This window comes from Lissotriton helveticus, chromosome 8 (genome assembly GCF_964261635.1).
Source record: "Lissotriton helveticus chromosome 8, aLisHel1.1, whole genome shotgun sequence".
In the NCBI taxonomy this organism is placed as follows: Eukaryota; Metazoa; Chordata; class Amphibia; order Caudata; family Salamandridae; genus Lissotriton; species Lissotriton helveticus.
Genome location: NC_136069.1, coordinates 1,169,289,372 through 1,169,313,950, shown reverse-complemented (window position 1 = coordinate 1,169,313,950; position 24,579 = coordinate 1,169,289,372). Strand labels below are relative to the sequence as shown.

Below are 24,579 nucleotides of genomic sequence, written 5' to 3'. Positions count from 1 at the left end.
ATAAAGAACCTTCCTGCCAATCTCATCCAGTGTCCTGCGATCCTACTTTATCACAGGCAGTTAAACGTAGTTAAAGCTCATTGATGTACACAAAATTAAGGTATATGGGCACAATATTGTACGACTTTGAGAAGTCCAGATTTGTAGAATTGATAACATCTTGCACAGGACACAGAGCGCCCTATTCATGGGAAATTATACTTCTAGATCACCACCACCTGCATATTTACACTTAAGCACAGGTCTAGTTTTCCAAGTTTGGGGAATGTCCATGCATCCCCAGTAATACGCCAAGAAACCTGCACAAGTTGCAACTTTCCAGGCACACTGCAGAGAATGTATACAAATATATGCAAATGGGTCTATTTTTGCCACAACATGGGTTTACGGCCTTAAACTACTCTGTGAATTTACATACAGGTGTTTAAATTACATAAATGCACTTGAAGCCTGATTCAGAAATCTAGATGAGACATTTCTGAAGCGCAATTGGCACAGACGGCAAATCAACTTACTTACCAAGCAGGGCAGCCACAACTGACGCAAGTCCCGTTCCAGCTCCAATTTCAATGATATGTTTGTCCATTAATTTGTGTTCCTTGGCAAGGCTTTCCAAGTAATGACAAACAACTAACGCCTGTCAAAGACAGAAATGTCATGCATTTAGCATTGAAGGTTGTGAATGTAACTGGCACTGTTAAGTGTTGGCATCCGCAGCTACTAATTAGTACTGTAAATCACGCTGCTCATTTGTTTTAAGGTGCTTGTCTTTTCATTCACGGTTTTAATCTATTAATATAAAACCAGCTGCTAAAACTACAGTGCAAAATGGAAATATTTGAGCTCCCATATTATTTCCATTAATTATATGTTGACAGAGTTTACAATTGTAGAAAAATTTACATTTGAAATACCAAATATACATTTAAATGTAAATCACACTAGAATTAATGTGATCTAATATTCAAAAGTTGTAATAGCAAGTTTTCTGCAAAACGGTAAATAAGTTATTCTTAAAGAAACAAGTAGATGGGCTATTATCAAATCTATTGCTCATAAGACGTACAGTAAGCTCCTCTTTGCTTACCAAATTTTATCAGCCTTGCTACATATGGAGGTCGTTAAAAGCTAGTGTGGGAGCAGAACCCCGATCCCCAAATGCCCCTATATTTCAAATCCCCAAACTTTACCTTAGAAATTCCTTTCTACCACCCATGATCTTGTGCTAAAGAACACCCTCCTCAATCAGAGTTATAATTAGTTTAGCAAAGCATTAAAATAAATAACTGGGACCACTCAATAACTTAGTTCCAGTCTAGGGGAAAAGTTACATGATTTATTACAAAAGCTCAATTAAGCAATACAGAGAAATGCTAAATATATCCCATGAAGGCTCAAATACATAATCAAGAAATTGGAATTATTTTAAGTCCAACGAACAGCAAACATCTTAAGAGGAACAAACTGTGGGGCATACTATCAAGTGGGGCGATAGGAAATTATCGCCGCTGTATAAGCGGCGATAATTCTATCGCCCTATTAGCAAGCTGTTGCTAACAGCAGTTAGCAACAGTTTGTAGGCGATAGCGAGCAGTTTGGAGCCCGCTTTGCATGTCAGCGATATTTATCGCTAATGACATGCAAAGTGGGCGTACCCAACCTGTTAGCGACTGAAAGCAGTCGCTAACATCGCTATCGCCTATTACCAACATAGGCGTAGCGATGGAAATATTCGCGCTAAGCCCGAATAGCTCCAAAAACTAACACCTGCTCAGACCGGTACTTAGCCATTATATCCAATGGGAGGTGGATATAATGGCTAAGACCCTGTTAGCGATAATGCATGATGAATATCGCTGTATTCTCAGCGATAATCACGGATTTTGCCGCTATCGCCGGGAATTTTATCGTTTTTGAGATAAACGTTGCTAATAGCACGTTATCTCAGTGATAAAATCCGGTGATGCGCGGTGATAAAAAAATTGCCGCTAAGCCTACTTAGCGATAAATATCGCTATTTGTTGATAATATTCCCCTGCATCCCTAGCTACTAGGTATGTAATCGAAATAATCTGGCTCACCCCCAGAATCAAGGAGTTTTTATTCACATTTTATGAATAAGTAGTAAGCAAAGACTGCAAATTCATCATGGCATGACTAGTGAGAATACATATTGGACAAATCAGAAGGTTAAACGTCACAAGTAATTTTCTAACACAAACTAATTTTAAAGTAAGACGGCATGAGCTTCTGCGGTGTTGCTGTACGGAGATGCACAGCAAAATATGTTTTCTAACAATAGCCCATACACTAGTGTATTCTACCAGGCCCATATCGGAACTGTGGCGGAAATGTCCTTCGGGTTGTAGCATTCAATAAATCTAAAAAGTTTCATTCACAATACACACTCTAAGGAAAATAACCAATTATGTTCCAGTATCCTGTGCTCTGCGAAGTCTGTGGAGAGAGAAGACACACATGGGGACATTGATTGGAAGGTGGAATGAGCAGGAGCAAGATGAACAGAACATCAGAATAATATCCATATTAATAAATTGATATCTTCGTGAAAATGTGGCACAGCTAAATTACATTACAAAACACACTTCTAAATGTCAAATTAAAATGTTATAAGTGCAATTTTTTTATTTTAGCATTTACAACTAGAATTCACCATCAAAACCATTAGTATTCAAAATAATTTGTCTACCAAAATTGTGCATTAGAAATACCTTCCGCACTTGTTTGGTCACTGAAATAATTATTTAAGAGATTGGTATAGATATCCAATCCTTTATAGTGTTTCGGGTATCACAATATTTCCGGTGCAGTCTGAGCATGTGCCGTATTTGTTATTTAGATATGATAACTGTCTCTATCCCTGTATCTTGTGCTTTCTGAATAATTAAGTTGCAACTAGTATATTTCAACATTTATTTAACCAATGTATGCATATTCATACATGGATACCAGTAGGCTTTTAGTCACTGTTTAGATTTTGGAGTAGGAAGTCGGTAGCCTTCTTCCAGCAAGGTACAGCCACCATCCTTCAAGCTGCCAATTACTAGGCTGGGGGCAAGGTTGAAGATAGGTTCACTAGTAATTGGATGGCAGTATCAATGTCACCACCCCTTGCTGTGTTCCAGCAAACTCCTGCCATATAACAGTCAAATGGTGCTATTCACTACTGATTTTTATACGGCTTGTTGAAATAGTGTCTAGTGCCTCTTTAATGTAGAACAAAGTCTTCATTGTTAGGAATGAGGGAACGTTTTTATTAAAATGCTAAATAATCTAGCTAAAGTCACATGTGCAATGTTAAAGTGCAATTTATATTGAGCCAACACAATGTGAAAATGTGCAAAACGTAGTATGCAGTTATACCTATTAGCATAAGGTCCCAAATGTTTAAGTAAGCTTCAATTTACAAGCAACTAAATCAAATGTGCTGAAAATTGTACACAATGCTTAAAAGTTTACCTTACCCTGACATTCCTTTACTAAAAGCTTCACATAATATTGCAGAATGTTCCTGATTAATAATAAAATGTTGAAATGTTTGCTAGGAACACTTTATTGTTAAATACAATGAATCCTTGTTTCAAACACTCAATATCAATCAATCAATGAAATAAGATTTGTAGAGCGCTGCTGATCACCCCGTAGGGTATTCAGGTGCAAGCGGAATATACTCCTGCTGAGATGAATTAGTTGAAGAGCCAGGTCTTTAGGTTGTTCCTGAACTCCTGCAGGGTGGGGGAAGTACAGAGGTGGAGGCCATTCCAGGACTTTGCCCCCAGGTGTGAGAAGGCGTGGCCACCCCTCCTTCTTCTGTGGATATAGGGGGTGTGGGCCAGGAAGAGGGACGAGGAACGAAGTATGCAGGTAGGTTGGTGGACGGTCACCCTGTCATTAAAGTAGGCTGGACTCTTGTTGAGAAGGGTTTTGTAGGCATTTGTGAGCAATTTGAACTGGTACAGTTTGTTGACGGGTAGCCAGTGTAAGGCTTTGAGGTAGGGAGAGATTCAGGTCTGCTTCTGGAGGTTGAGGGTGAGCCTGGCTGCTTCTGACCTGAAGCTTGTTTAATAGTTGAGAAGTGATTCACTAATATAGGGAGTTGCCCTAGACCAGGCAGCTGGTGATGAGGGTTTGGGTGGTGGTGTATCTGATTTTGAAACAGAGCCATTTGAGGATTTTTCTGAGTAAGTCCAGGGTGAGAAAGCAAGAGGATGAGATGCCGTTTAACCACTTCCTCGTCGAGAGCTTGCTGACGAGTATTATTCTGAGATTTCAAATGTGCTGTGTGGTTGTGAGTGCGGGCCGAGGTCCGCTAGCCACCAGGAAAGTTGCTTGTACTGAAAATGAATATTTCTGTTTTGTCTGTGTTGAGTTTGAGGCATCTACTATGTACCCAGCCTGCGATGCTGGTCATGCACCTGTGGAAGTTATATTTGGTGTCAGTAGGGTCGGAAGAGGGTGAGAGGATGAGCTGAGTGTAGTCAGTGTGAAAGAATATGTTCATGTAATGGGATCTGAACAGAGTGGCCAGGGATGCCATGTAAGTGTTGAAAAGAGTTTGGCTTAGAGAGGATCATTGTGGGATGCTGCAGATGATGGTTTTTGGGCCCGAAGTAAAAGGTGGGAGTCTGACGCCTTGGGTTGATCCGGAGAGAAATGAAGAGACCCATTCAAGGGCTTTCCCTTGGATTCTCATTTGGTAAAGACCGAGCAGGAGGATGTGGTAAGGCACTTTGTTGAATTCTGCGGAGATATTGAGGAGGATAAGGGCGATGGTTTCTCCCCTGTCTAGGAGGGTCCTGATGTCATCTGTGGCCGCAATCAAGGCAGTTTCAGTGCTGTGATTTGAATGAAATCCAGGTCGGGAGGGGTCTAGATGGTTGTTCTTCTCCAGCTGGGTGGAGAGTTGGAGGTTTATTGCTTTTTCTAAAACTTTGACTGGAAAAGGCAGTAGGGAGATGGGGTGGTAGTACTTTAAGTCTTTTGGGTCTGCAGTGAGTTTGGTGGATCGGTTTGAATTCTGTGCCTTCCCATCCTTTGGGGAAAGAGGCAAATGTGATGGAAGCATTGATGATTGTGGTAAGTTCCTTGCTGATGGTGCTTTGTCTTAGGTTAAACATGTGGTGGGGGCAAGGATCTTCTGGGGCTGCTGAGTGAATGGATCCCACAATAGCGGCATTTGTATCTGTAGACCGAGGTTCTGATGCATTGAGGGATCTTTCCTGAGGGGTTGGGGTTGCTGAAAAGCCTGTTGAATTCAGTTATCAGGGTCAAGGTTCTCTTAGATGGGGGTGATTTTGGTGTTGAAGAAGTCGGCTAGGGTGTTTCAGAACTCCTGTGAGGGTGTGATGTACTGTCACTGGCTGTGGGGTTTGAGAACTCCTTGATGATGCAGAATAGTTCCATGCTGTGGTTTGCTCTGGCATCCAGGTGAAGGGACAGTGCATTTGTTTTGGTGGTTTTGATCTCGTGGTGTGTCTTGCTTCGTACCCCAAATAATACAGCATACCACTCTCCCACACAGTGGCTTAAAGACAGCGAAGCAATACACATTACACAACGCCTTCTGGAAAGAGATTTCACTTTAGAAAATGAAGTACATTAAATACTGTTCGCAGAATAAGGCTTGGGGTATTATTTATGCAATGCTCTCTAACATAAAGGCTTTCCCATATGTCAAATGAACTACTTTCAAATGTATATAGATCTATACATATGTATATGCAAGCAATAATAACACCCTTGGCAAATGCAACTGTTAAATGCATAGGTAATAATATGAATCAAACTCAAGCAACCGATAATGTAGTGTAGTTCCTATTTCCCTTATAGGCTCTGCGCATTGGAATAATATACACAATAGTTTTGCATAGGACTGAGGTCAGTATGCCTCTATCGAGTACATTAAACTTAATTACTTTATGTGCCAGCTAACTCAGAGGTCACTAGAAACTTCGCGAATAAACAAGAAGGGATTAGTTTCTGACAACCGCATAAACATGACAACTTTGTTTCCCTTAGAATCGGAACAGTTCTCAGAATCGTGGAAACAATAGATAACAGTTTCACTCAGTCAATCGTGCATGCTTAGTTTCTTCAGAGTTACACAGAAATAGATAGACAGGCGTTTCAATAAAAGGATTTATTGAACAGTCTTATTTCTCGTGCAAGAGATATGAACTGCTACAATTGCAAGACAGTATGCAAAATATAATACGTACAGCGTAAGCAGTAAGAAAAAATAATACTGCAATAGCATAGTCTTTTAGCTATGATAAATATTCATATAAACATACATAAATAACACAGGCTAAAAATGTGTATACTCGACTGGTGCTTCTAAATAGTACTATTCCAGTGTACCTAACCTAAGTGTAGTACGAGGTAAGAAGTTTTTGGTATTGCTAAGTTAGTATGCCAAGAGTCCTTCTAGGTTCTAGTCTGCTCCATACCTTGAGAATGAGAGAGGTGGGAATCTTTTTCCGGATCTCAATCCATAACACCTCACGAAGGGAGTCTGGACACTGAAAGCTTGATTCTCTGCGAGGAGGATGACAGCGTCTGGTCAGTGCATCAGGCGGGGATCCAAATTTCTTCCGAACTTGTCGTGGCGAGCCGTATCGAGCTGTGTAGCTGAGCCGTGGTTTGCCATGGCAAGTGAAGGTATATTTATACCTCGAATGTATTTAGGAATGCTAGCATTGACATAAAGTCGGACAGAGGAGACGTCATGAATGAACCCCTAAGGAATAGTTGTTCATGCATAATAAATGAGTTCTTGGAGAAATCATTAATCCAAGCAGGGAATGTCCCAAAGGCTTAAGGGTCTTGTTTCTAAGAACTCGCTGTGAAGTGGGATAGACGGATGTAGGTGACCATGCCTATACTTGGATAGCATGGCTGATGCCTAAATAAGGACTGGGATATTATGCCTAAATAAGGGCAATGTGAGTTGACCCTATGTAAGGGCATGATTCGGGAAACCTATGTACGGGTATCTAAATCGAAACACAACCCCACCCGAGTTTCGAATGAATGACATTACTAAATGCTATGTATCAACAAAGAATACTAGCTCAATATGACTATTATGGTTTGGACTCTGACTAGTTTTGTCAGTGTACACCTTGTTGGTGTGTTCATGAAGCCCTCACCCACCAACCTAGTTGGTGGCATGCTTCATCATCGGGCCCACCCAGTGACACCTAATGTGTCCCGGGTGTGCTTTGACGCCTGATTACAGCGGAGCTGGTATGTTACTGAGAGTGCAGTGTGGGGTGTAAGTGGAGTGACAATTAAAACGGCTTGGCGAGGGTCCCAGTACCCGAGGGTAAATTAAACTTTAATGACTGGGCTGCTGCCAGCAGTTAAAATTAAGGCTAAAGGATGTTAGGTGGTGAGTTACGACCTCCTACATCCATTTGTTGGTGGACATGTTTCAGCCAGTGCCTTAAGATTACTCTGGCTTTCCTCAGGACCTTTTTAAATTTAGTGCTGGTGCAGGTTAAAAAGTGGGTTGGTGTAATACAGACTATGTGTTACACTCGCTAAGGTGTTTTTCTAAGAGTGAGAGGGGGATTCCCTTCTCATGCATACGCTGAGATTTAGCAGCCAATGCTTCCAGGAGTGAAGCGGCAAGGGGATGACCAGCCTTTCTGATCAGAGCCTGCCGTGTACCTGTGGCGCCGTCTTCACACTCAAGGGAATTTATTGGCTGATGAAGCCGTGAAGCGGGCTGTGCAAACGGCTTCCGTAGCTGCAATCACTCGTTCGAAAACGAAAATAGACAGTTAAATAATACTGGCTGTCAATGCTTTAAGTAAAGGCAGCGGTGCAGCGTTACCAAAAAAGTTTCCACTCAAATACTCATATATAATTGATGCGAACAGCGTTCCGTTTGCTCGAATCCCTGGAGTTGGGGATAGGGTAATACCAAACATGGAACAAAGAGCAGCTTCGATTTACAAAGCACATGTGGGAGAGGGTCTGCAACATCAGGGGATCTCTAAAACAATATTAACATTAAAAGAGATGTACTGGTGGCCAGGAATGAATACACTGATTCACATTTTCATCAATAACTGCATAGACTGCAATAGAGATCGCAGTACGGAAGGCCACCAGGCACCTGTCTACAACGTAGCCAGCCCAGTACAGACACCATTGTAAGACAGCATTAGACTAACTACACGCAGGCATCCTTATGGACGAATGCAGTCCCATAAAACACTAAATCAAGGTTCCTATGGATATGGCCTCAGCGCCCGGCTGACGCTCAAACTTTTATAAAAGATTTGCAAGTCTTTACCGGCACATACACAATTGGCACACTACACTTTGACCAGGGCCCTGAGTTTAGCTCTCGATTTTACAAAGAAGCAATGGCCATTTTGGGCGTAGCATTGCGGTATTCTTCTCTATTCCATCCTTAGGGAAATTCTGTTGTGGAAAGAAACAAACGGGACATAAAGCAGTCTATAACAGCTAGGGTATTAGGTTTGGGTGATGGGTGGGTCAAACATCTTTATGGAGTCCAACGTGCATTAAACAATTTGCCAAGAAGTTCTCAAGGGGGTGTCACTCAATATGAGGTCCTATTTGGGACGAGAATGTTGGTTACGGACCTTGATTGTCAGTCAACAGTGGTAGAAAATAAGAAATTTGATATCAAAGACCGTATGGCTGTTTTACAGGACTTAAATGAACTATGATCGAAACAAAGCAACGTGTGCCTAAAGCCTACCACCACTGGGGAAAGACCGACCGTCCGAGCAAGGCCTGTCTGGATCCCAAACCTTGGAGATCTAGTCAGAGAAAAGATCACGGACAAGAAGGAATTTGGGCCTTCTTACAGACAACCAGTACCTGTCCTAGCCATCCACAGGTCAAGAACAGTACTACTGCTGCCCCTTGCTGGTAAAAAGGATAAAAGGTTTGTGTCCATCGACCTGATCAAACCACACTATGTGGCCGATACTAAGTAGTAGGCAAAGTGGACTCTGACAATGTAGCAGACGCACTCCTCTAGCTACAATCCAAGAGGTTCAAATTGAGAGACTCATCACCTTTGAAGATTCTACAGTGAGAAAAGAAGGACTATGCAAAATGCTATGGAACTCGTTCCTCTTGAAACCCAAATAACCATTCTTCCTGATACACCTGTCTACAACGAAGTAACAAGTGATCAAGTGGTTCCAGTGATTTCAAGAAATCCAGATGCAATTCCAACCATTGACAGAACTGCCTCTGGCTATTTCATTAACTTTGATACGTTTTCTGAGGATCCCAGCTAACCTCGACCGACGCCAGCACAAAGAACTTTCAAAGAACAAGCGACAGACTTTTTTCATCTTGTGAAAAAGACTTATCTGGTTTCACCATGGATTGAACTATGGATTGTTTTGGGAATATTCTTCTTTCTACTTTGGTTAGCTTTGGTAATCACTCTGGGTATGCTGATAAATGGAATATATATTCAAATGGACACAGCAAGTAAAAAAGTGAACTCACTTCTCCAGCCACACAAATTATCCCATCGTGAACAAAGATACTTGTCAGCAGTGAACATCACATAACTATACCAGAGGGTGTAGTTTGGGATAGAACTGATTATGACATTTTTGACACGTCGGAGCTTTTGAAGATTCCAAACTTATTCAAGATTTCATTAAGTGACTTTATTTCCTCCAGTGCCTTTCCTGATTGGGATTTCGGGACTGTTAATAACATGATGTCTGATCTAGAAATGTCTGCATATTCGCAAATCATGAATATTTAGAGGGTTCATCAGACTATGAACAAATGTATTGTTATAACCATTATTGTCATCATTTTTTGCACAAATCTGCAATGCCTAGAAATATATATATATATATGTATACCCAATGAGAACATTGTCCTGCACCTCCAAAGGTAGCTCAAAAACTTTTGCAATGAAATTTCCATATTTGTCAGGGTTCATTATATCCAATGCTGAATCATTTTGTTTTAAAAATGTGAACAAGACAGGAATGAAAAATATGTTAACCAATATAAAACAGATTTATTCTGCAGCCTTTCTTGCCCAACTATCTAGACAGGGTTTCGACTTTTGGAAAGACAACATTGAGACAAAAACTGTCTGGGGTACGAAAGATTGACAAGTGCAGGGGGTAGAAGCTTCGTTTAGAGCCTGTATCATCCCTGAGCAAATTATGTTTTTGAATGACACTGTCCAACAAATGTCGTGCCTTGGGTTAGCCAAGATCAAAGACATGAACACACCAACCATAACAATACCTTCAAGTAATAGCACAACACGGGGGGAGGTCGACGTACATAAAATTTTGTATCACAACAGATCAGATACAGAATGGAAAAAATGGTTGCTCTGGCCCACAGACACAAACAACTGTCAAGATCTATTCCTGAACAAAACACAGGGTTTCACTATCAGTAGGCCAGACCCAAGATATGTTCAAAGACAGCATCTTGGGGTAGTAACAACATAGGGAAACTATGCCTTGATTGGCTACATAAATCTACACTTGAGAATGTAAAACAACACTAATCTTTACTTAAAGATGGCTCAGACCTTAGGGAATTCTTGCTAGGACCAAGAAAACTGCGTCAAAAACGTTTCATATATGCCGGTATCTATGCTTCTTATAATGAAATGTGGAAGATTACTCAGAACGAATACGAGAAATTGATCGTATTAATTTAGAGAAATAAAAATTGTCTCTCTGTAGTAGACAATGGGTTAACGACTCTGTCGTCCAGGATATATTCATTAGACAGCACTGTGTCTTCTGCCATAGACATCATGGAACAAGACTTGGTCATGCTGCAACATGGTCAGTCTCAATTACGTTCTATCATGCTATTAGGCTGGACGCTAAAAAACTTGTGTGCAGGCTATAAACCTTGGCATTTAATCAACACTATGTCACTGTTTTTGGAATTCAATCTCACTGATAAACAGATCAAACTGGCACAAAGGGGAGCAGACTATACGGTGCTGAGCATTGAAAAACTGGATAAATTACCATTCACAGTGGCAGAAAAAACAGCTACTGAATGGATCATACATGGCAAAATTACTCTGCCTGTTACAACTTTCCATTTTAAGTATTGCCTAAAAAATATACCAGCAGGCAAATATGAAAGGTTGGGTAAAGAATACACCAAGACATCCTGGGATTTACCATACACACACAGATGTTGGAATGGGGGGCGTGAAGTGTTTCTTAGCGGTACAAACTGTGAAAACGCACTAAGCGGTTCTCTCCTTTGTCATGGAATTAATTTACATGGGCCTGCAATGGTTCCACTACAAACTTATCCTGTCACCTGCAAGGCTCACCAGCTGCAGTGATTAATCCAATTATTGGACTACTTTCTAATGGAAGTTACCTCATGTTGAATGACCACGGCTGCTGTGGCATGTTGACATGTATTCCATATCTAGTAACAGTTTTTCCCAGGGTCACTTGCTGTATGCAAGTATTGTTTCCACAAACCAAGACAGCCAGGGAGTTGCCTTTATGGCCTTCACTGAACATCTCTTCTATACAAATTGATACTCTAAGCAGAATGAAAGCCATTCCTTTACAACAAACTGTGTCACTGACCCCGGCCAAAGAAAATTATGATCTACAAGTCGCATGGACTTCTGCCGAGATACACTCCCTTTTGAATACAAACTGCCCTATAAATTCTCAGAAATGTTTAAACGTATCTTAAACATGTCTGATACGAGCGGTATTGATACGAACATGTATTTAAGACCGTGTGTTCAGGACTGTTAGCACCTTTTCAAGCAGTCTCTGAATATTTCCCAACTTCGTGCACTCTTTGTTTGGTGGACTGCCACTACTTTTTGGACTCGTTGCAGGGATCCTATTTTTGCTCCTACTGCTCCAATATGGCAAGCCAAATCACCAGCGTCACTCCAAGCACAATAGAGAGAGCTCTATTGGAGATGAAGTGTTATGAGTGCATCGTCCAAATTTTAGGTTTACCTCGTCTACAAAAATTAAATACCACATGGTTTCTGTCGTTCAGACCAATCTGGCAAGATTGCATATTACTTGTTCTACGCTGCCTGCTTTACTGTGAAGAATGCGTGCTAGACATCTGTCTAACACTCCCATCAGTCATGCCAACGGATATCGATACTTTGGTGGACCCGGTAACGGCCCATGCTCTTTGTTGTCCCCAGCGGCTACCAATCCTGATGAGAGCATTCATTGAGATCTAACAGATGCAAATTGCTACTGCTGAGGTACGAGAGGAAACAACAGGTGCGCAGGTAACATTCAATACGAACATTGCTGATACAACCAATACTGACGGCAATGCTTCTCATCTATGCGCGGTTAGTCTTCTAAAGTAGGTAATCAAACTTTCCCCTACAACGGTAGACAACTTTTTTGTCTACAGGATTAGAAGATTTCATATTTTCTCCATTCCCAAACACTGACTTTTGATTCAGGCACACAGTGTTCCGGAGAGACTCTGAATTTGGCCTTCATTTTTCAAAACAAAGACTAAAAACTTTGAACTTTTCCCTATGGTTAAGGTTTTTTTCCAAATGTGTAATTTTCTTTTTTTGGGCAAAGTAATCTGCTTATTGTAGAACTATTCATAGAGAACAGAATTCTTTGAAACACTTTCAGAGACAATGTGTCACCTTGTCAATATCATTTGTTTTATGCAACTTGACATGAAATCGTTTCTGCCTTTTTTCTTCTGTATTTATGAGCCATTTCATCATGTATATATGTTTATGATTCATTCTTGTAGCATTCAAACGTCTACATATGCTTAGAATGAAGCATTGCTTTTATGCGTACTGCAACACTTTTAAATGCATTTCTTAGAAATATGTTTTTGGACATATTTTTAGCAAATCATGCGATACTCAATTTTTAGATATATTTAACATGTTTAGGATTTAGTAACGTCGTTTATACGAAAGTGGAGTGGGTGTTTTGTGTCGATCTAGATTCCGTATATAGATTTCCCGAGTTAATGCCCGTATATAGGTACAATTCACATTGCCCTTATTTAGACATAGAAATCCAACACTTATTTAGGCATTCTCCATGCTAACCAAATACAGGCATGGCCACCTACATCCGTTCATCTACGTCACAACGAGTTCTTGGAAAACCAGACTCTTAAGCCTTTAGGACTTCCCCTTGCTTGGATATTGATTTCTCCAAGAACTAATTTATTATGCATGAACATCTATCCTTAGGGGTTCATTCATGAAGTTCTTATGCCTAACTTTTTCGTAAGTACTGGCATTCCTTCAAGGTATAAATATACCTTCACTTGCCATGGCGAATCACCGTCCACGGTTCGGCTGCCTACTTGCTCGACTCGGCTCGCCACGGCAAGTACGGAAGGAAGTCAAGTCCCCAACTGACGCACTGACCAGACGCTGTTATCCTCCTCGCAGAGAATCCAGCTGCAGTGTTTCTGACTCCCCTTGCTCAGTCTAAGGTAGGGAGCGGACTAGAACCTAGAAGGACTTTTGACAAATCTTGGCAACTATAGCTGAACTAGACTATAGCTAAACAGCACCTACTTCTTCCCTCGTACTACACTTAGGTTAGGTATATTGCTCCATAAACACGATAATTGACGGCTTTTAGCTCCCCAAATGAACAATAAGCACGCCAGAATATAATTTCGCCATTTCAATCATTTTTAGGGTCGAGTTAATATAGTAAAAGAAAAACGGCCATTCAAGGTGAGGGAGGTGCCAGCATACAAGCAGGTATGTCGTGGCACACACTTTAAACTTGCTTCAATTATCGTGTTTATGGTGCGATATTCTTATAGAAGTGTTTTCCGCTTCAGATTGTACTGGGCACACGCGGCAATGAAATAAAAGAAAATTCGCATGCTGCATTTTTAATATCGACTTCATGCACAGGTAAAGGTATGACAGACAGTATATTGATTTAAGACAAAGCCCCAAACATGGTTGGAAGCATGCACCTTTAATATACGCCCACATTCATTCTTTTTGTTAGAATCTTCGAGTGAAATTACAATATACCACCGCCTGACGGCGACGCCCATCACCTTGAGCTCTGTGTAAAAGGTATGAACATAACAGGGTATTCCCATTTTGAATTTCTCAATGAAACCTGATCCCAACTCTGAAAAAAACTTTTCTCTCATTGCAGATAATGAGATAACGCCCCATTGTTTGAAACGGTCTCTCTTTGAATAAAATAGGCTGACTCGAAGCCCTTTTGTCGTTTTGTTGACCTTCAAGGGAATGACCTACTAAAGACAGGTACTTGCTTCAGAAAAAGAACTGTGCAAAACATGATATAGGAGTAGGTAGCAATTTAGTAATAAATCCTAAATGTCTTTCTGCATTCTATACAGAAAACTGACAAATCCCTGATGACAGTCCGGGAACTGGTTTCCCTGGACTAGAAACGCGTCGGCACACCAGAAGGAGCAAGCAATATCATTACGAGTTTTTGAAGAAGTCCAAGCCGATTCTATAAGTTATTTCCATCTTTTGGCTTTGCTCCTTTGTTTTGACTTTGTCTTTTTCCTTTGATTGTGATTGATTCGATTTAATGAAATTATAAATCTTTCATGTGTATTTGTAAAAAAAGTTTTGTTTGTGGAATGTATGAAATTTGTAAATATGTGGTTGTAAATAGTCATGTACTGTAAGGTAAATATTATGAATGTATTTCCCTTTTTGGTGAAACTTTGAAAAAGGTATAGAAAAACATTTGATAAAGTAAATAGGTATAAATAAAAATACCAGGTCAAACTCATACACTGCGCTTGCCCATTCCATTTAAATAATTTTGGTTAAGCATGTCGGGTGTAGGTTCTTTTTTGTGATTTACTGCCCATTTCCTGGCATAAGTATATTTTAAATGTACCGGAATATGGTTGGAGAAGGCTGGCATAATGATGTCTTAGTCATGTGGGCACTCACTGACAAATTTTGAAGGCCAGTCTTGTTCTGCTAGAAGTATATCACAACCCTTGGAAAGTCTCTCCCAAAAGAGTGCTTTCACTTTTCTTGGTATGTCTCCCTCCCTCCGAAGTGTTATTTCATATAACGTTTGTGGAGAACGAACCCTGGTGCCTACAGTCTCTACTTGTTTGTACTCATTCAAGTCCACTGTCTCCAGAAGTTCCTTCAGGTTCTGGCGAGCTATTTTTACTTCTGCTGCACTGTCCAGCATTGTCTTAGCCCTTTCTTCGTTCTTGAGTTGTGTTGTCAGTATTCTCGCCATGTCTGATCTTCAGACCTGCTACTTTTTTCTTAGAGAATTGAGGTTTTGCTTTGTTTTTCTGAACGTGTCGATCTTCTATGAACTTCACGCGTTCTTCTTTGTGATCTGACCGTCCTTTTCTTTCGGATGTCGGTAACGACACCTGAAAAGTACAAGAGGAATGTGTTTCAGTATCTTGATACCTGTCAACTTTTTTCAAATTATCCCTATTCCTGAGGTTATACCTCCTTTCAGAGGGCTTCTTTTGATGAGACCTACCTCAGGATTCAGAACGTTTCAGTTTTGAATTTTGTTTCTGAGTTTCCCACTTCTTTTTAGAAGATGTAGGATTGGGTGTATTAAAGTACTTCTCAGGAACTCCAGACAGTTGTGGTGTCACTGTGTAATTCTATTATTTTTGTATTTTATTAAGTAATGCCTTGTCTGACATTGCTTCAATGTCAGGATGAGGTGTGTAGCCGGCTAAAATACGCCATGTTGTCTACCTAGTGGACCAAGCCTTGTAATGTGATAGAAATGTTTTAGTTCACCTTTAAACCAGAACTAATGCTCCTGGTATGTGAGTGGAATTTCAACATCCTCGAAAGGAACATATTCCTATGGTGGTTCATCTTCTTTGTAGAAGTGAAACATTTTTGTTACTGGATTTGATTCTGGGAATACAATCCATGAATAGAATACCTCTGTCTGAAAAGATTAATGTGCCTCTCACGAAAACTGCTCTACCACCTCTTGTTATTGGCCATGTTTTATCCATTTTAGAGTGATGGCTTTCCTTAAATTTGGATGGATAGGCATCACATCCTCATCGGTTTCATTAAAACCTGTTTGATTAAAAACTGTTGCGACTTGGTTGGTCACATCTCCACCGGTCCTGTTGTTATTGTTCCCGTTATTGGACATTGTGTAATGAAAAATGCAGGGCAAGTTTCAAGGGAACAAAGATAAGGTGCACAATATTTTGGAACACTGTATCCTTCAACTTTGAACTAACCAAACAGCTAATAAATAGGATTTTCGTCCTACTCAGCTGTGGCGGATATTATCCCTACCCACTCCAGAGGTCTTATGGAGTATTATGAGTAGGGGTCTCTGAGAAAAACACAACTGAGTTAGTTCAGTATCTAGCGTTAAATCAGTGCTTAACCAAACCTTTGGGCACCATGTAGTGTAGTTCCTATTCTGCCTATAGGCTCTGCACATTGGAATAATATATATACTTTTGCATAGGACTGAGGTCAGTATGCCTCTATCGAGTACATTAAACTTAATTACTTTATGTGTCAGCTAACTCAGAGGTCACTAGAAACTTCTCGAATATCAAGAAGGGATTCGTTTCTGACAACCGCACAAACATGATAACTTTGTTTCCTTTAGAATCGGAACAGTTCTCAGAATCGTGGAACCAATAGATAACAGTTTTACTCAGTCAATCGTGCATGCTTAGTTTCTTCAGAGTTACACAGAAACAGACAGACGGGCATTTCAATAAAAGCATTTATTGAACAGTCTTATTTCTCATGCAAGAGATATGAACTGCTACAATCGCAAGACAGTATGCAAAATATAATACGTTCAGCGTAAGAATTAAGAAGAAATAATACTGCAATAGCATGGTCTTTTAGCTATGATATATATTCATTTAAACATACATAAATAACACAGGCTAAAAATGCGTATACCTGTCTGGTGCTTCTAAATAGTTCTACCCCAGTGTACCTAACCTAAGTGTAGTGCGAGGTAAGAAGTAGTTGGTATTGCTAAGTTAGTATGCCAAAAGTCCCTCTAGGTTCTAGTCTGCTCCATACCTTGAGAATGAGTGAGGTGGGAATCTCTTTCCGGATCTCAATCCTTAACACCCCGCGAAGGGAGTCAGGACACTGTAAGCTGGATTCTCTGCAAGGAGGATGACAGCATCTGGTAAGTGCGTCAGGCGGGGACTCTAATTCCTTCTGAACTTGCTGGGGTGAGCCGTATCGAGTTCAGTACCCGAGCCGTGGTTTGCCATGGCAAGTGAAGGTATATTTATACCTGGAAGGTATTTAGGAATGCTAGCATTGACATAAAGTCGGGCAGAGGAGACATCATGAATGAACACCTAAGGAATAGTTGTTCATGCATATTATATGAGTTCTTGGAGAAATCAATAATACAGGCAGGGAAAGTCCCAATGGCTTAAGGGTCTTGATTCTAAGAACTTGTTGTGACGTGGGATGGACGGATGTAGCTGACCATGCCTGTATTTGGATAGCATGGCTGATGCCTAAATAAGGACTGGGATATTATGCCTAAATAAGGGCAATGTGAGTTGTGTCTATGTAAGGGCATGATTCGGGAAACCTATGTACGGGTATCTAAATCGAAACACAACAATAATACTGGATGTCCTGCAAGAAATCAGAAAGATATATACACTAAATACATCCGATCATTAACTTGGATGTGCACTCAGACACACTCACACATCATGAAGTCAATACTCAAAGAAAACACCTCCAATGATTATAGCCACTGGAAACTGAAGGTGCACACAGACAGCAGCAAACCACAATGACTGTTATAGCTACTGGAAACCGAATATGCACACAAACAGCCATGCATCAATGTGGAAACAATCAAAAATCAAACACTTCACCTAGTGCAAATCTACATCCTGGCCCACTCCAGACTGGGTGATTCACTGCCGCGGTCAGAAGACTCAGCAACCAGATGCCTGCACTGATGATGCATCCGCCATTCAGGTTCGAACAATCCCGGTCTCTAAGTTAACAAGCCGCTACTTTATAATCTCAAAACATACTAGAAGTTTCCGGGAGGCCTTCCCTCTGCAACAAGGAAACTTTCTCAAATTGGCCACTTTCCGTGCAAGCATTTCAAGGCACAGGATTTCTCACATTCCTTCTGCATGGGAAACAACCATTACGACGCGGTCATAACACCGCAGTACCATTACAACGCGGATTTTAGAACGCAAGTCTTTACCACGACTTGCGCTGGAGGCGCTCTAGACTAAGGAATAGTGTGATTTACTATTCCAACACCTTCCCTACGGTACGTAGGCTGGAGTTGGAATAGCAAATCATACTATTCCTAAGTCCAGCACCCTACAGCGCAAGTCGTGGTAACGACTTGTGTTGTAAAAGCTGCGTTGTGATTGTACTGCGGTGTTATGTACCGCGTTGTACCGTCATACATCCCTTCTGCATTTTCATGTGTGTCCCAACCTTTATCTTAACGAAGCTTACAAAACTCTTCGGGAGAACATTCAACAATAACAAAGCAACCGTGAATAACCTAAACAATGTGAGTAATCGGGTGCCTGCCTGTGACCACAAAAACCTCATTAAAGACAGAATCAGACTTCAAGATGACATGAGGGCATGTCAAAGCCAATAGTAAGAACTTCATAATACTTCCCAATGAACAACACAATGCACATTTGTGCACCACTGCCTATAGCATCACACACTTCATCTGCCAATGTACAATATAATGCACATTTGAGCACCACTACTCATAAAACTGCACTTCGAGTCCAAAAAGTACATTCCACACCTCTGTCTCTCTCTCATGCTTTCAAATGCACATCCCACACGTTCTGTTCTTGGCAAGCTGTTCTACTCTGTGACAGCTCCCACTTTAAAACTACGAGAGATACAAAATAAATCTTCAAGGTAAACAAGTCACATGCAGGGAAAAATGTCGTACATTCAGGCTAGGGTAAAATAAAGCACCAAAAGTTAATTAAAATCATGGTAGTCAAAGGTCATCACATGGTTTCAAACCATAGGAGTGCCTCTAGCACTGAATGGTATGGTGGTAACAGTTGAGGTCTAATTTGAAGTCTTTGCGGTCCGTCTTTGTTTTGCTGGTGCACCAAATCCTCTCAAGTTGGTTACAGGAGCTTTTGTGGGATTTGAGCTCTGGTGTGAATCAGCTGTGGTGTTTGGAGAATCTCACACTTTTGCTGGGCTCGATGGGGGCATCTTTGTTGATGCATGTGTTGATCCATTCATTGAAGTTTATGACTGCCACCTGGAGGTTGGTTGTGGCATCGGGGCGAGGTTATGAGGAATTTGGTCCAGATGTCTTGTGCTACTTTGCTCAAGCACCTGTCGGGGATGTTGGGGAGGCAGCGAGTGTGGAGGGGTGGTTGTGATGTGGAAGAGGACCATGGAGTGGTTTGACCAGGTGATTTTGGTGGAGTGGCTGTATTTGATTCCATCGCTGGCTGTGAATATGGGGTTGAAAGTGTGTCCAGCGATGTGTGTAGAATCTGTGACCAGTTAGAAAATCTCCATGCTCTAAAGTAGGTTGGCCTTGTTGCTGTCATTGGGGTCTTCCAGGTGGAAGTTGAGGTCCCTGAGGGTGAGGAAGCCTTTAGAGTTGATGGCTAGTGGGTTGACGAAGTTCGCAATGGTATCACAGAAAGCAGGGCATGGTCCGGGCGGCCTGTAGGCAAGAGTGCCTCTGATAGTTGTTTTGCAGTTGGTGTTGACTTGGAAATTGAGATGTTCCAGGATGGGGGCATTGGTGGTGGCTGTGCAGTTGAGGGATTCTTTCTGGGTGATGGTTATTCCACCACCTTGTTTTTTGGTGTGGTCCCAGTGAATTATCTCGTATCCATAGTTTGTGGTGGTGGCGATATCGAATGCTGGTGCCGGGCAGGGCATGGTCTGGGTTGTCTGTAGGCAAGAATGCCTCTGATTGTTGTTTTGCGGTTGGTGGTGACCTGGAAAATGAAGTGTTCCAGGGTGGGGGCATTGGTGGTGGCTGTGCAGTTGAGAGATTCTTTCTGGATGATGGCTATTCCACCACCTTGTTTGTTAGTGTGGTGCCAGTGAATTATCTTGTACCTGTAGGGTGTGGCTGTGGCGATGTCGAATGCTGATGCCGGGTTAAGCCATGTCCTGGTGAGGAAGATGATGTCAGGCATGAGGAAAGTGATGTTGTTCCAGATCGCATTGGTGTGCTTGTGGAGTGATCAAGTAATGATTAGCATGCACTGGAATTGATATGTAGCGGTGGCTTGTAAATATGCCCCAAGATGTCTCCAGGAAAATTGCAATACTGTTAAAAAAAGTTAAGTATCTTGGACACAACATTAAGAAAGGAGCAAGAAAGGTGTCACCAGAGAGGGTGGTAGCAATTCTTCAGATCAATTGTTGGCTACTATAGGCAGTGGATAAAAAATGTTTCCCAAGTGGCTAAGCCTTTACTGAGGCTCACACACAAATATGTGCCTGATCCGTTTCCTTGAGACAACAATTGTTTGAAAGCTTTCCTAGAGCTTAGAGAAAGTCTTTTTTGTGCCCCGGGACTAAGAATGCCTGATTAAAGTACGATGATTACTTTATTTTGCAGTGAGAGGGAGGGCTGCACTTTCTCAGTGCTTACTCAGATGCATGGAGATGCTTGAAAACATGTGGCCTACTTCTCAACAACCCATGAACCTGTAGCCCCAGGACTGCAAATCTCACAATAGACTTACAAAGAATGAACAACACATTTTGGCTGCTGCAAGCGTGACTTTTAAACATTGCCAGATCTTGAACTCATTAAATTTGTTGTCTATAACTGCCACTGTTTGTGATGAAGTTGTATATGATTGCCTAGATGTAACAGATTTATGCACAAAGCCAAGACCCAACAATAAAGATGAACCACTGAATAAACCCGATTATTAACTTTTTGTTTGAGAAACAATGAAGCAATTCTGAGAGCAGCTTACAGTGTATGCACAATTAATTATGTTGTGGAAGCTTCATGGCTTCGAGGTATTACCTCAGCACAGGTTGTAGAATTAATTGCAAGAGCTTGCATTTTGACAGCCCAATCAAAAGTGACTATATTTACAGATATCAGTATGACTTTGGTGTTGTCTATGATTTTGGGCCATTGTGGTCACAAAGAAATTTCATGACCTCTTCTGGAACTCCCTTACGTAATGGCAAGCATGTGAGAAATCTTTTGGAAGCTCTCCAATTGCCTGATTAAATTACTGTGCTTTTATTTTCAGCTCACTTGAGTGGCAATTGATATATTGCAGTTGGAAACAGGTCCACCGACAAAGTTACATGGTATTGTGCACCAATGGTGTGAGAAGCTAGCCTGGTATGGAATGGAATGGAAATGGAAATGGATTTGTTAAGCGCGGTTGCTGCCCACGGGCGTCCAAGCGCTGAGTAAGAACAGAGAGATGAGACGGACCAGGGAGAGTAGGGCTAAAGGGGTTTGGCGAATAATAGTGTTTTCAGGTTTTTCCGGAATGAAAGCAGGTCAGGGTTGGAGCGAAGAGAGAGGGGGAGAGCATTCCAGAGCTTGGCGGTGTTCAGCGAGAATAGCCTGCCCCCGGTCCTGGCTCTTTTCACTCTAGGAACTACTGCAAGGAAAGCATCCGTAGATCGAAGGTTCCTATTTGGGTGGTAGGGGGTGACAAGGTTGTTGTTTATTGCTGAGCCTGTCTTCCAGAAAGCCCGATGCGCAATACACAGCGCCTTAAATGTCACTCTTAGCCTCACTGGCAACCAGTGCAGGCTTTTCAGTCCAGATCTAGCTGACTGGGTTCGCGGGATCTGGAGTAAGGTTCGTGCTGCGCAGTTTTGTACTACTTGCAGCTTCCTGAGGGTCATCTCAGGGGCCCCAACGTATAGCGCATTGTTTGAGTCTAGGCGGGACTGGATGAGGCCTTGTACTGCCACCTTCTTGGCCCCCAGAGGCAAAAGTGGGAGGACCTTCCTCAGGACTCTAAGTAGGCCGAAGCAGGTGGCGGATAGCTTAGTGGCCTGAGTGGAGAAGGAGAGCTTTTTGTCCAGCCAAACTCCCAGGCTCTTGACACTTTCCTTGGGGGTAGGGGGGTGCCCAGACCACAGGGCCACAGGGAGGTGAAAGGTACTGGCGATGCTGGGCCTAGGAGCATGAGCTCTGTTTTTTCTCCGTTCAGCTTAAGGGAGGAGTTGGTCATCCACTCCTTCACATCCTCCAAACATTTTAACAGACCTGCCGGGGATTGCCTGTTGCTCTCTTGCGCCAATGAAACCACTAGCTGAGTGTCGTCGGCGTACGACACGAATTTAATGCCGTACGGTTAGACTACCCCAGCCAGTGGTTTCATGTATACATTAAATAGCACAGGGCTCAGCGAAGAGCCCTGCGGTACTCCGCAGCTGAGCGGCTTACTGGATGACATTGTATCGCCGTCGAAGATCTGAAAAGATCTGTCAGACAGGAAAGAGTCGAACCACCTTAGAGCATCACCCGAGACTCCGATGTTGTAGAGACGGTTCAGCAAGATGGAATAGCTGACCGTATCGAAGGCGGCACTTAGATCAAGGAGGATCACTGCCACTGATCCTCCCTGATCCAGTATCCTTCGGGATTCTTCGGTGACTGCTAATAAGGCGGTTTCAGTCCCATGCTTTGGTCTGAAACCTGTCTGGGACGTATGTAGTAGAGAGTGGATCTCTAGAAACTGGACCAGCTGGGCATTTATATATTTCTCCAACACCTTGCTAGCCCAAGGGAGGAGTGAGATGGGCCGGTAGCTCGAGTGGTCATCAGGATCTAGGTTGGGTTTTTTTAACAGCGCCCGCACCATTGCTTGCTTCCAAGCTGTGGGAACTGAGCATGCGGATATGGATGAATTTAGCAGTTCCAGGATCACGGGCAGGGTGGTTTCGCCTGCCTGCAACAGGACTTCTGGAGGCGCTGGGTCACGTGGAGAACCTGACTTAACTTGACGTGCCACATTGTCTAAGGTGTCAAGGTCCAAAAGGGGAAAGCGGTCAAGAATAGGCTGGTCTGGGGGGAGGGGGGTTCTCGGGAGAGGTAGATCAGTTGCATCCGGAATCGAGACTATTGTTGGGAAGGTGGAGTAGATTTTCAGCACCTTGTTGTGAAAGAATTCCGCCAGCTCATTGCATTGATCTTGAGTCTTGATCGGATGGGGGGCAGTGATGACACTGGTGCATTGTTTTATTATATGAAAGATTTCCTTGGGCTTTGATTTAGCTTCCAGGATTTTGTCAGAGTAATAAGTGGCCTGGGCCAACCTGATCCCTTCTCTGTAGGCTTTTATCGCCTCTTTGTAGGATGCCTTTTTTTCCGGGAGAAAGTCTAATCGCCAGGCTCTCTCTCGTTGCCTACAGAGGCGTTTTTGCTCTCTTAGCGAGTCAGAGAACCAGGGGGCTGATTTCTGCGTTCTCTTTAAGGACGATCTGCGAAGAGGTAGGATCATATCTAATGAGTTCGTGATCCAGCCTACATAATTTCCATTTGCCACATTGGGGTCTGGGCAGGGTGGCGGACGGGTGGAGTCCAGGTCATGTATCCAGGGCTCCACAGGGAGTTTTGACCAGTTTCTCCTAGTTGTGACTTGAGGGGTTGTTTGGGGGGATTTATGGGTGACCCAGGTAAACGGGACCAAGAAATGGTCCGACCATGGGAGGGGGATAGGTTGGTCGACAGTCAAATCAGTGCAATTGCTGAAAATAGGGTCTAGTAGATTCCCCTTTTCATGGGTCGGGGCTGAGACCAGTTGGACCAGTTGAAGTGCTCCAAGGTCATCTATTAACTCCTGAGCAATGTGGTCTGAAGGGGAGTTAAAATGGAGATTAAGGTCCCCTAAAACCGTGTGGTTGGCAGAGGATAGAATTCTTTTCGCTATAATCTCTGGGAGAGATGTATGGAATAATTTTGCAGACTCGGGGGGGCGATAAATCAGAGTGCCGGAGAATGAACTATTCGCGTGGAACTCTATACAGAATTCTACACTCTCACAACCAGGGATAATTTCTACTGTGGTGCGGCAGTGATACTGGTCCTTTAAAATAATGGCCAGACCTCCGCCTCTCCCTTCCGGTCTGTCTACTCTGAAGATATGGTAGCCAGCTGATAAGGCTGAGACTAAATCAGGCTCTGATTGAGCCGAGAGCCAGGTTTCTGTTAAGAAAACCGCGTCTGGCTTATGTTCCTCTAGCAACATGGCGATTTGTGTACAGTGTTTTGGCAGAGATCGACAATTTAGCGCGTACATGCAGTATTTCTGGGCAGTGGCCAACAGGGAGATGTTCCGGAAGGAGTGTTTGCAGTCCGGGCAGCGGGAGGGGAGCTCTGTAGGAACATATGTATGCGTGCATTGGACAGCAGCAGCTCTTCTTATGCTGTGTAAAGCTGTCGAGCTATATGTCCTGCCCTGGGGAGAAGGGGAACCAGGGTTTGTGGCCCCTGGTCCCGTCTGGTCGCGGACGGGCGCAGACGGGCTTGCCTTTGGCGCGCCTTCGGCGCACCGCCG

General features: G+C 42.5%; 1 protein-coding gene across 1 annotated transcript in view; it reads right to left on the bottom strand.

Annotated features, from left to right (window-relative positions):
* LOC144771908 (protein-lysine methyltransferase METTL21E-like) overlaps positions 1 to 24,579 on the bottom strand; it is a 289,117-nt gene that overhangs the window by 71,333 nt on the left and 193,205 nt on the right. The window contains exon 4 of the mRNA XM_078656145.1: positions 520 to 637. Coding sequence (XP_078512271.1) covers positions 520 to 637 — 118 coding nt within the window. The remainder of the gene's footprint in view (positions 1 to 519; positions 638 to 24,579) is intronic.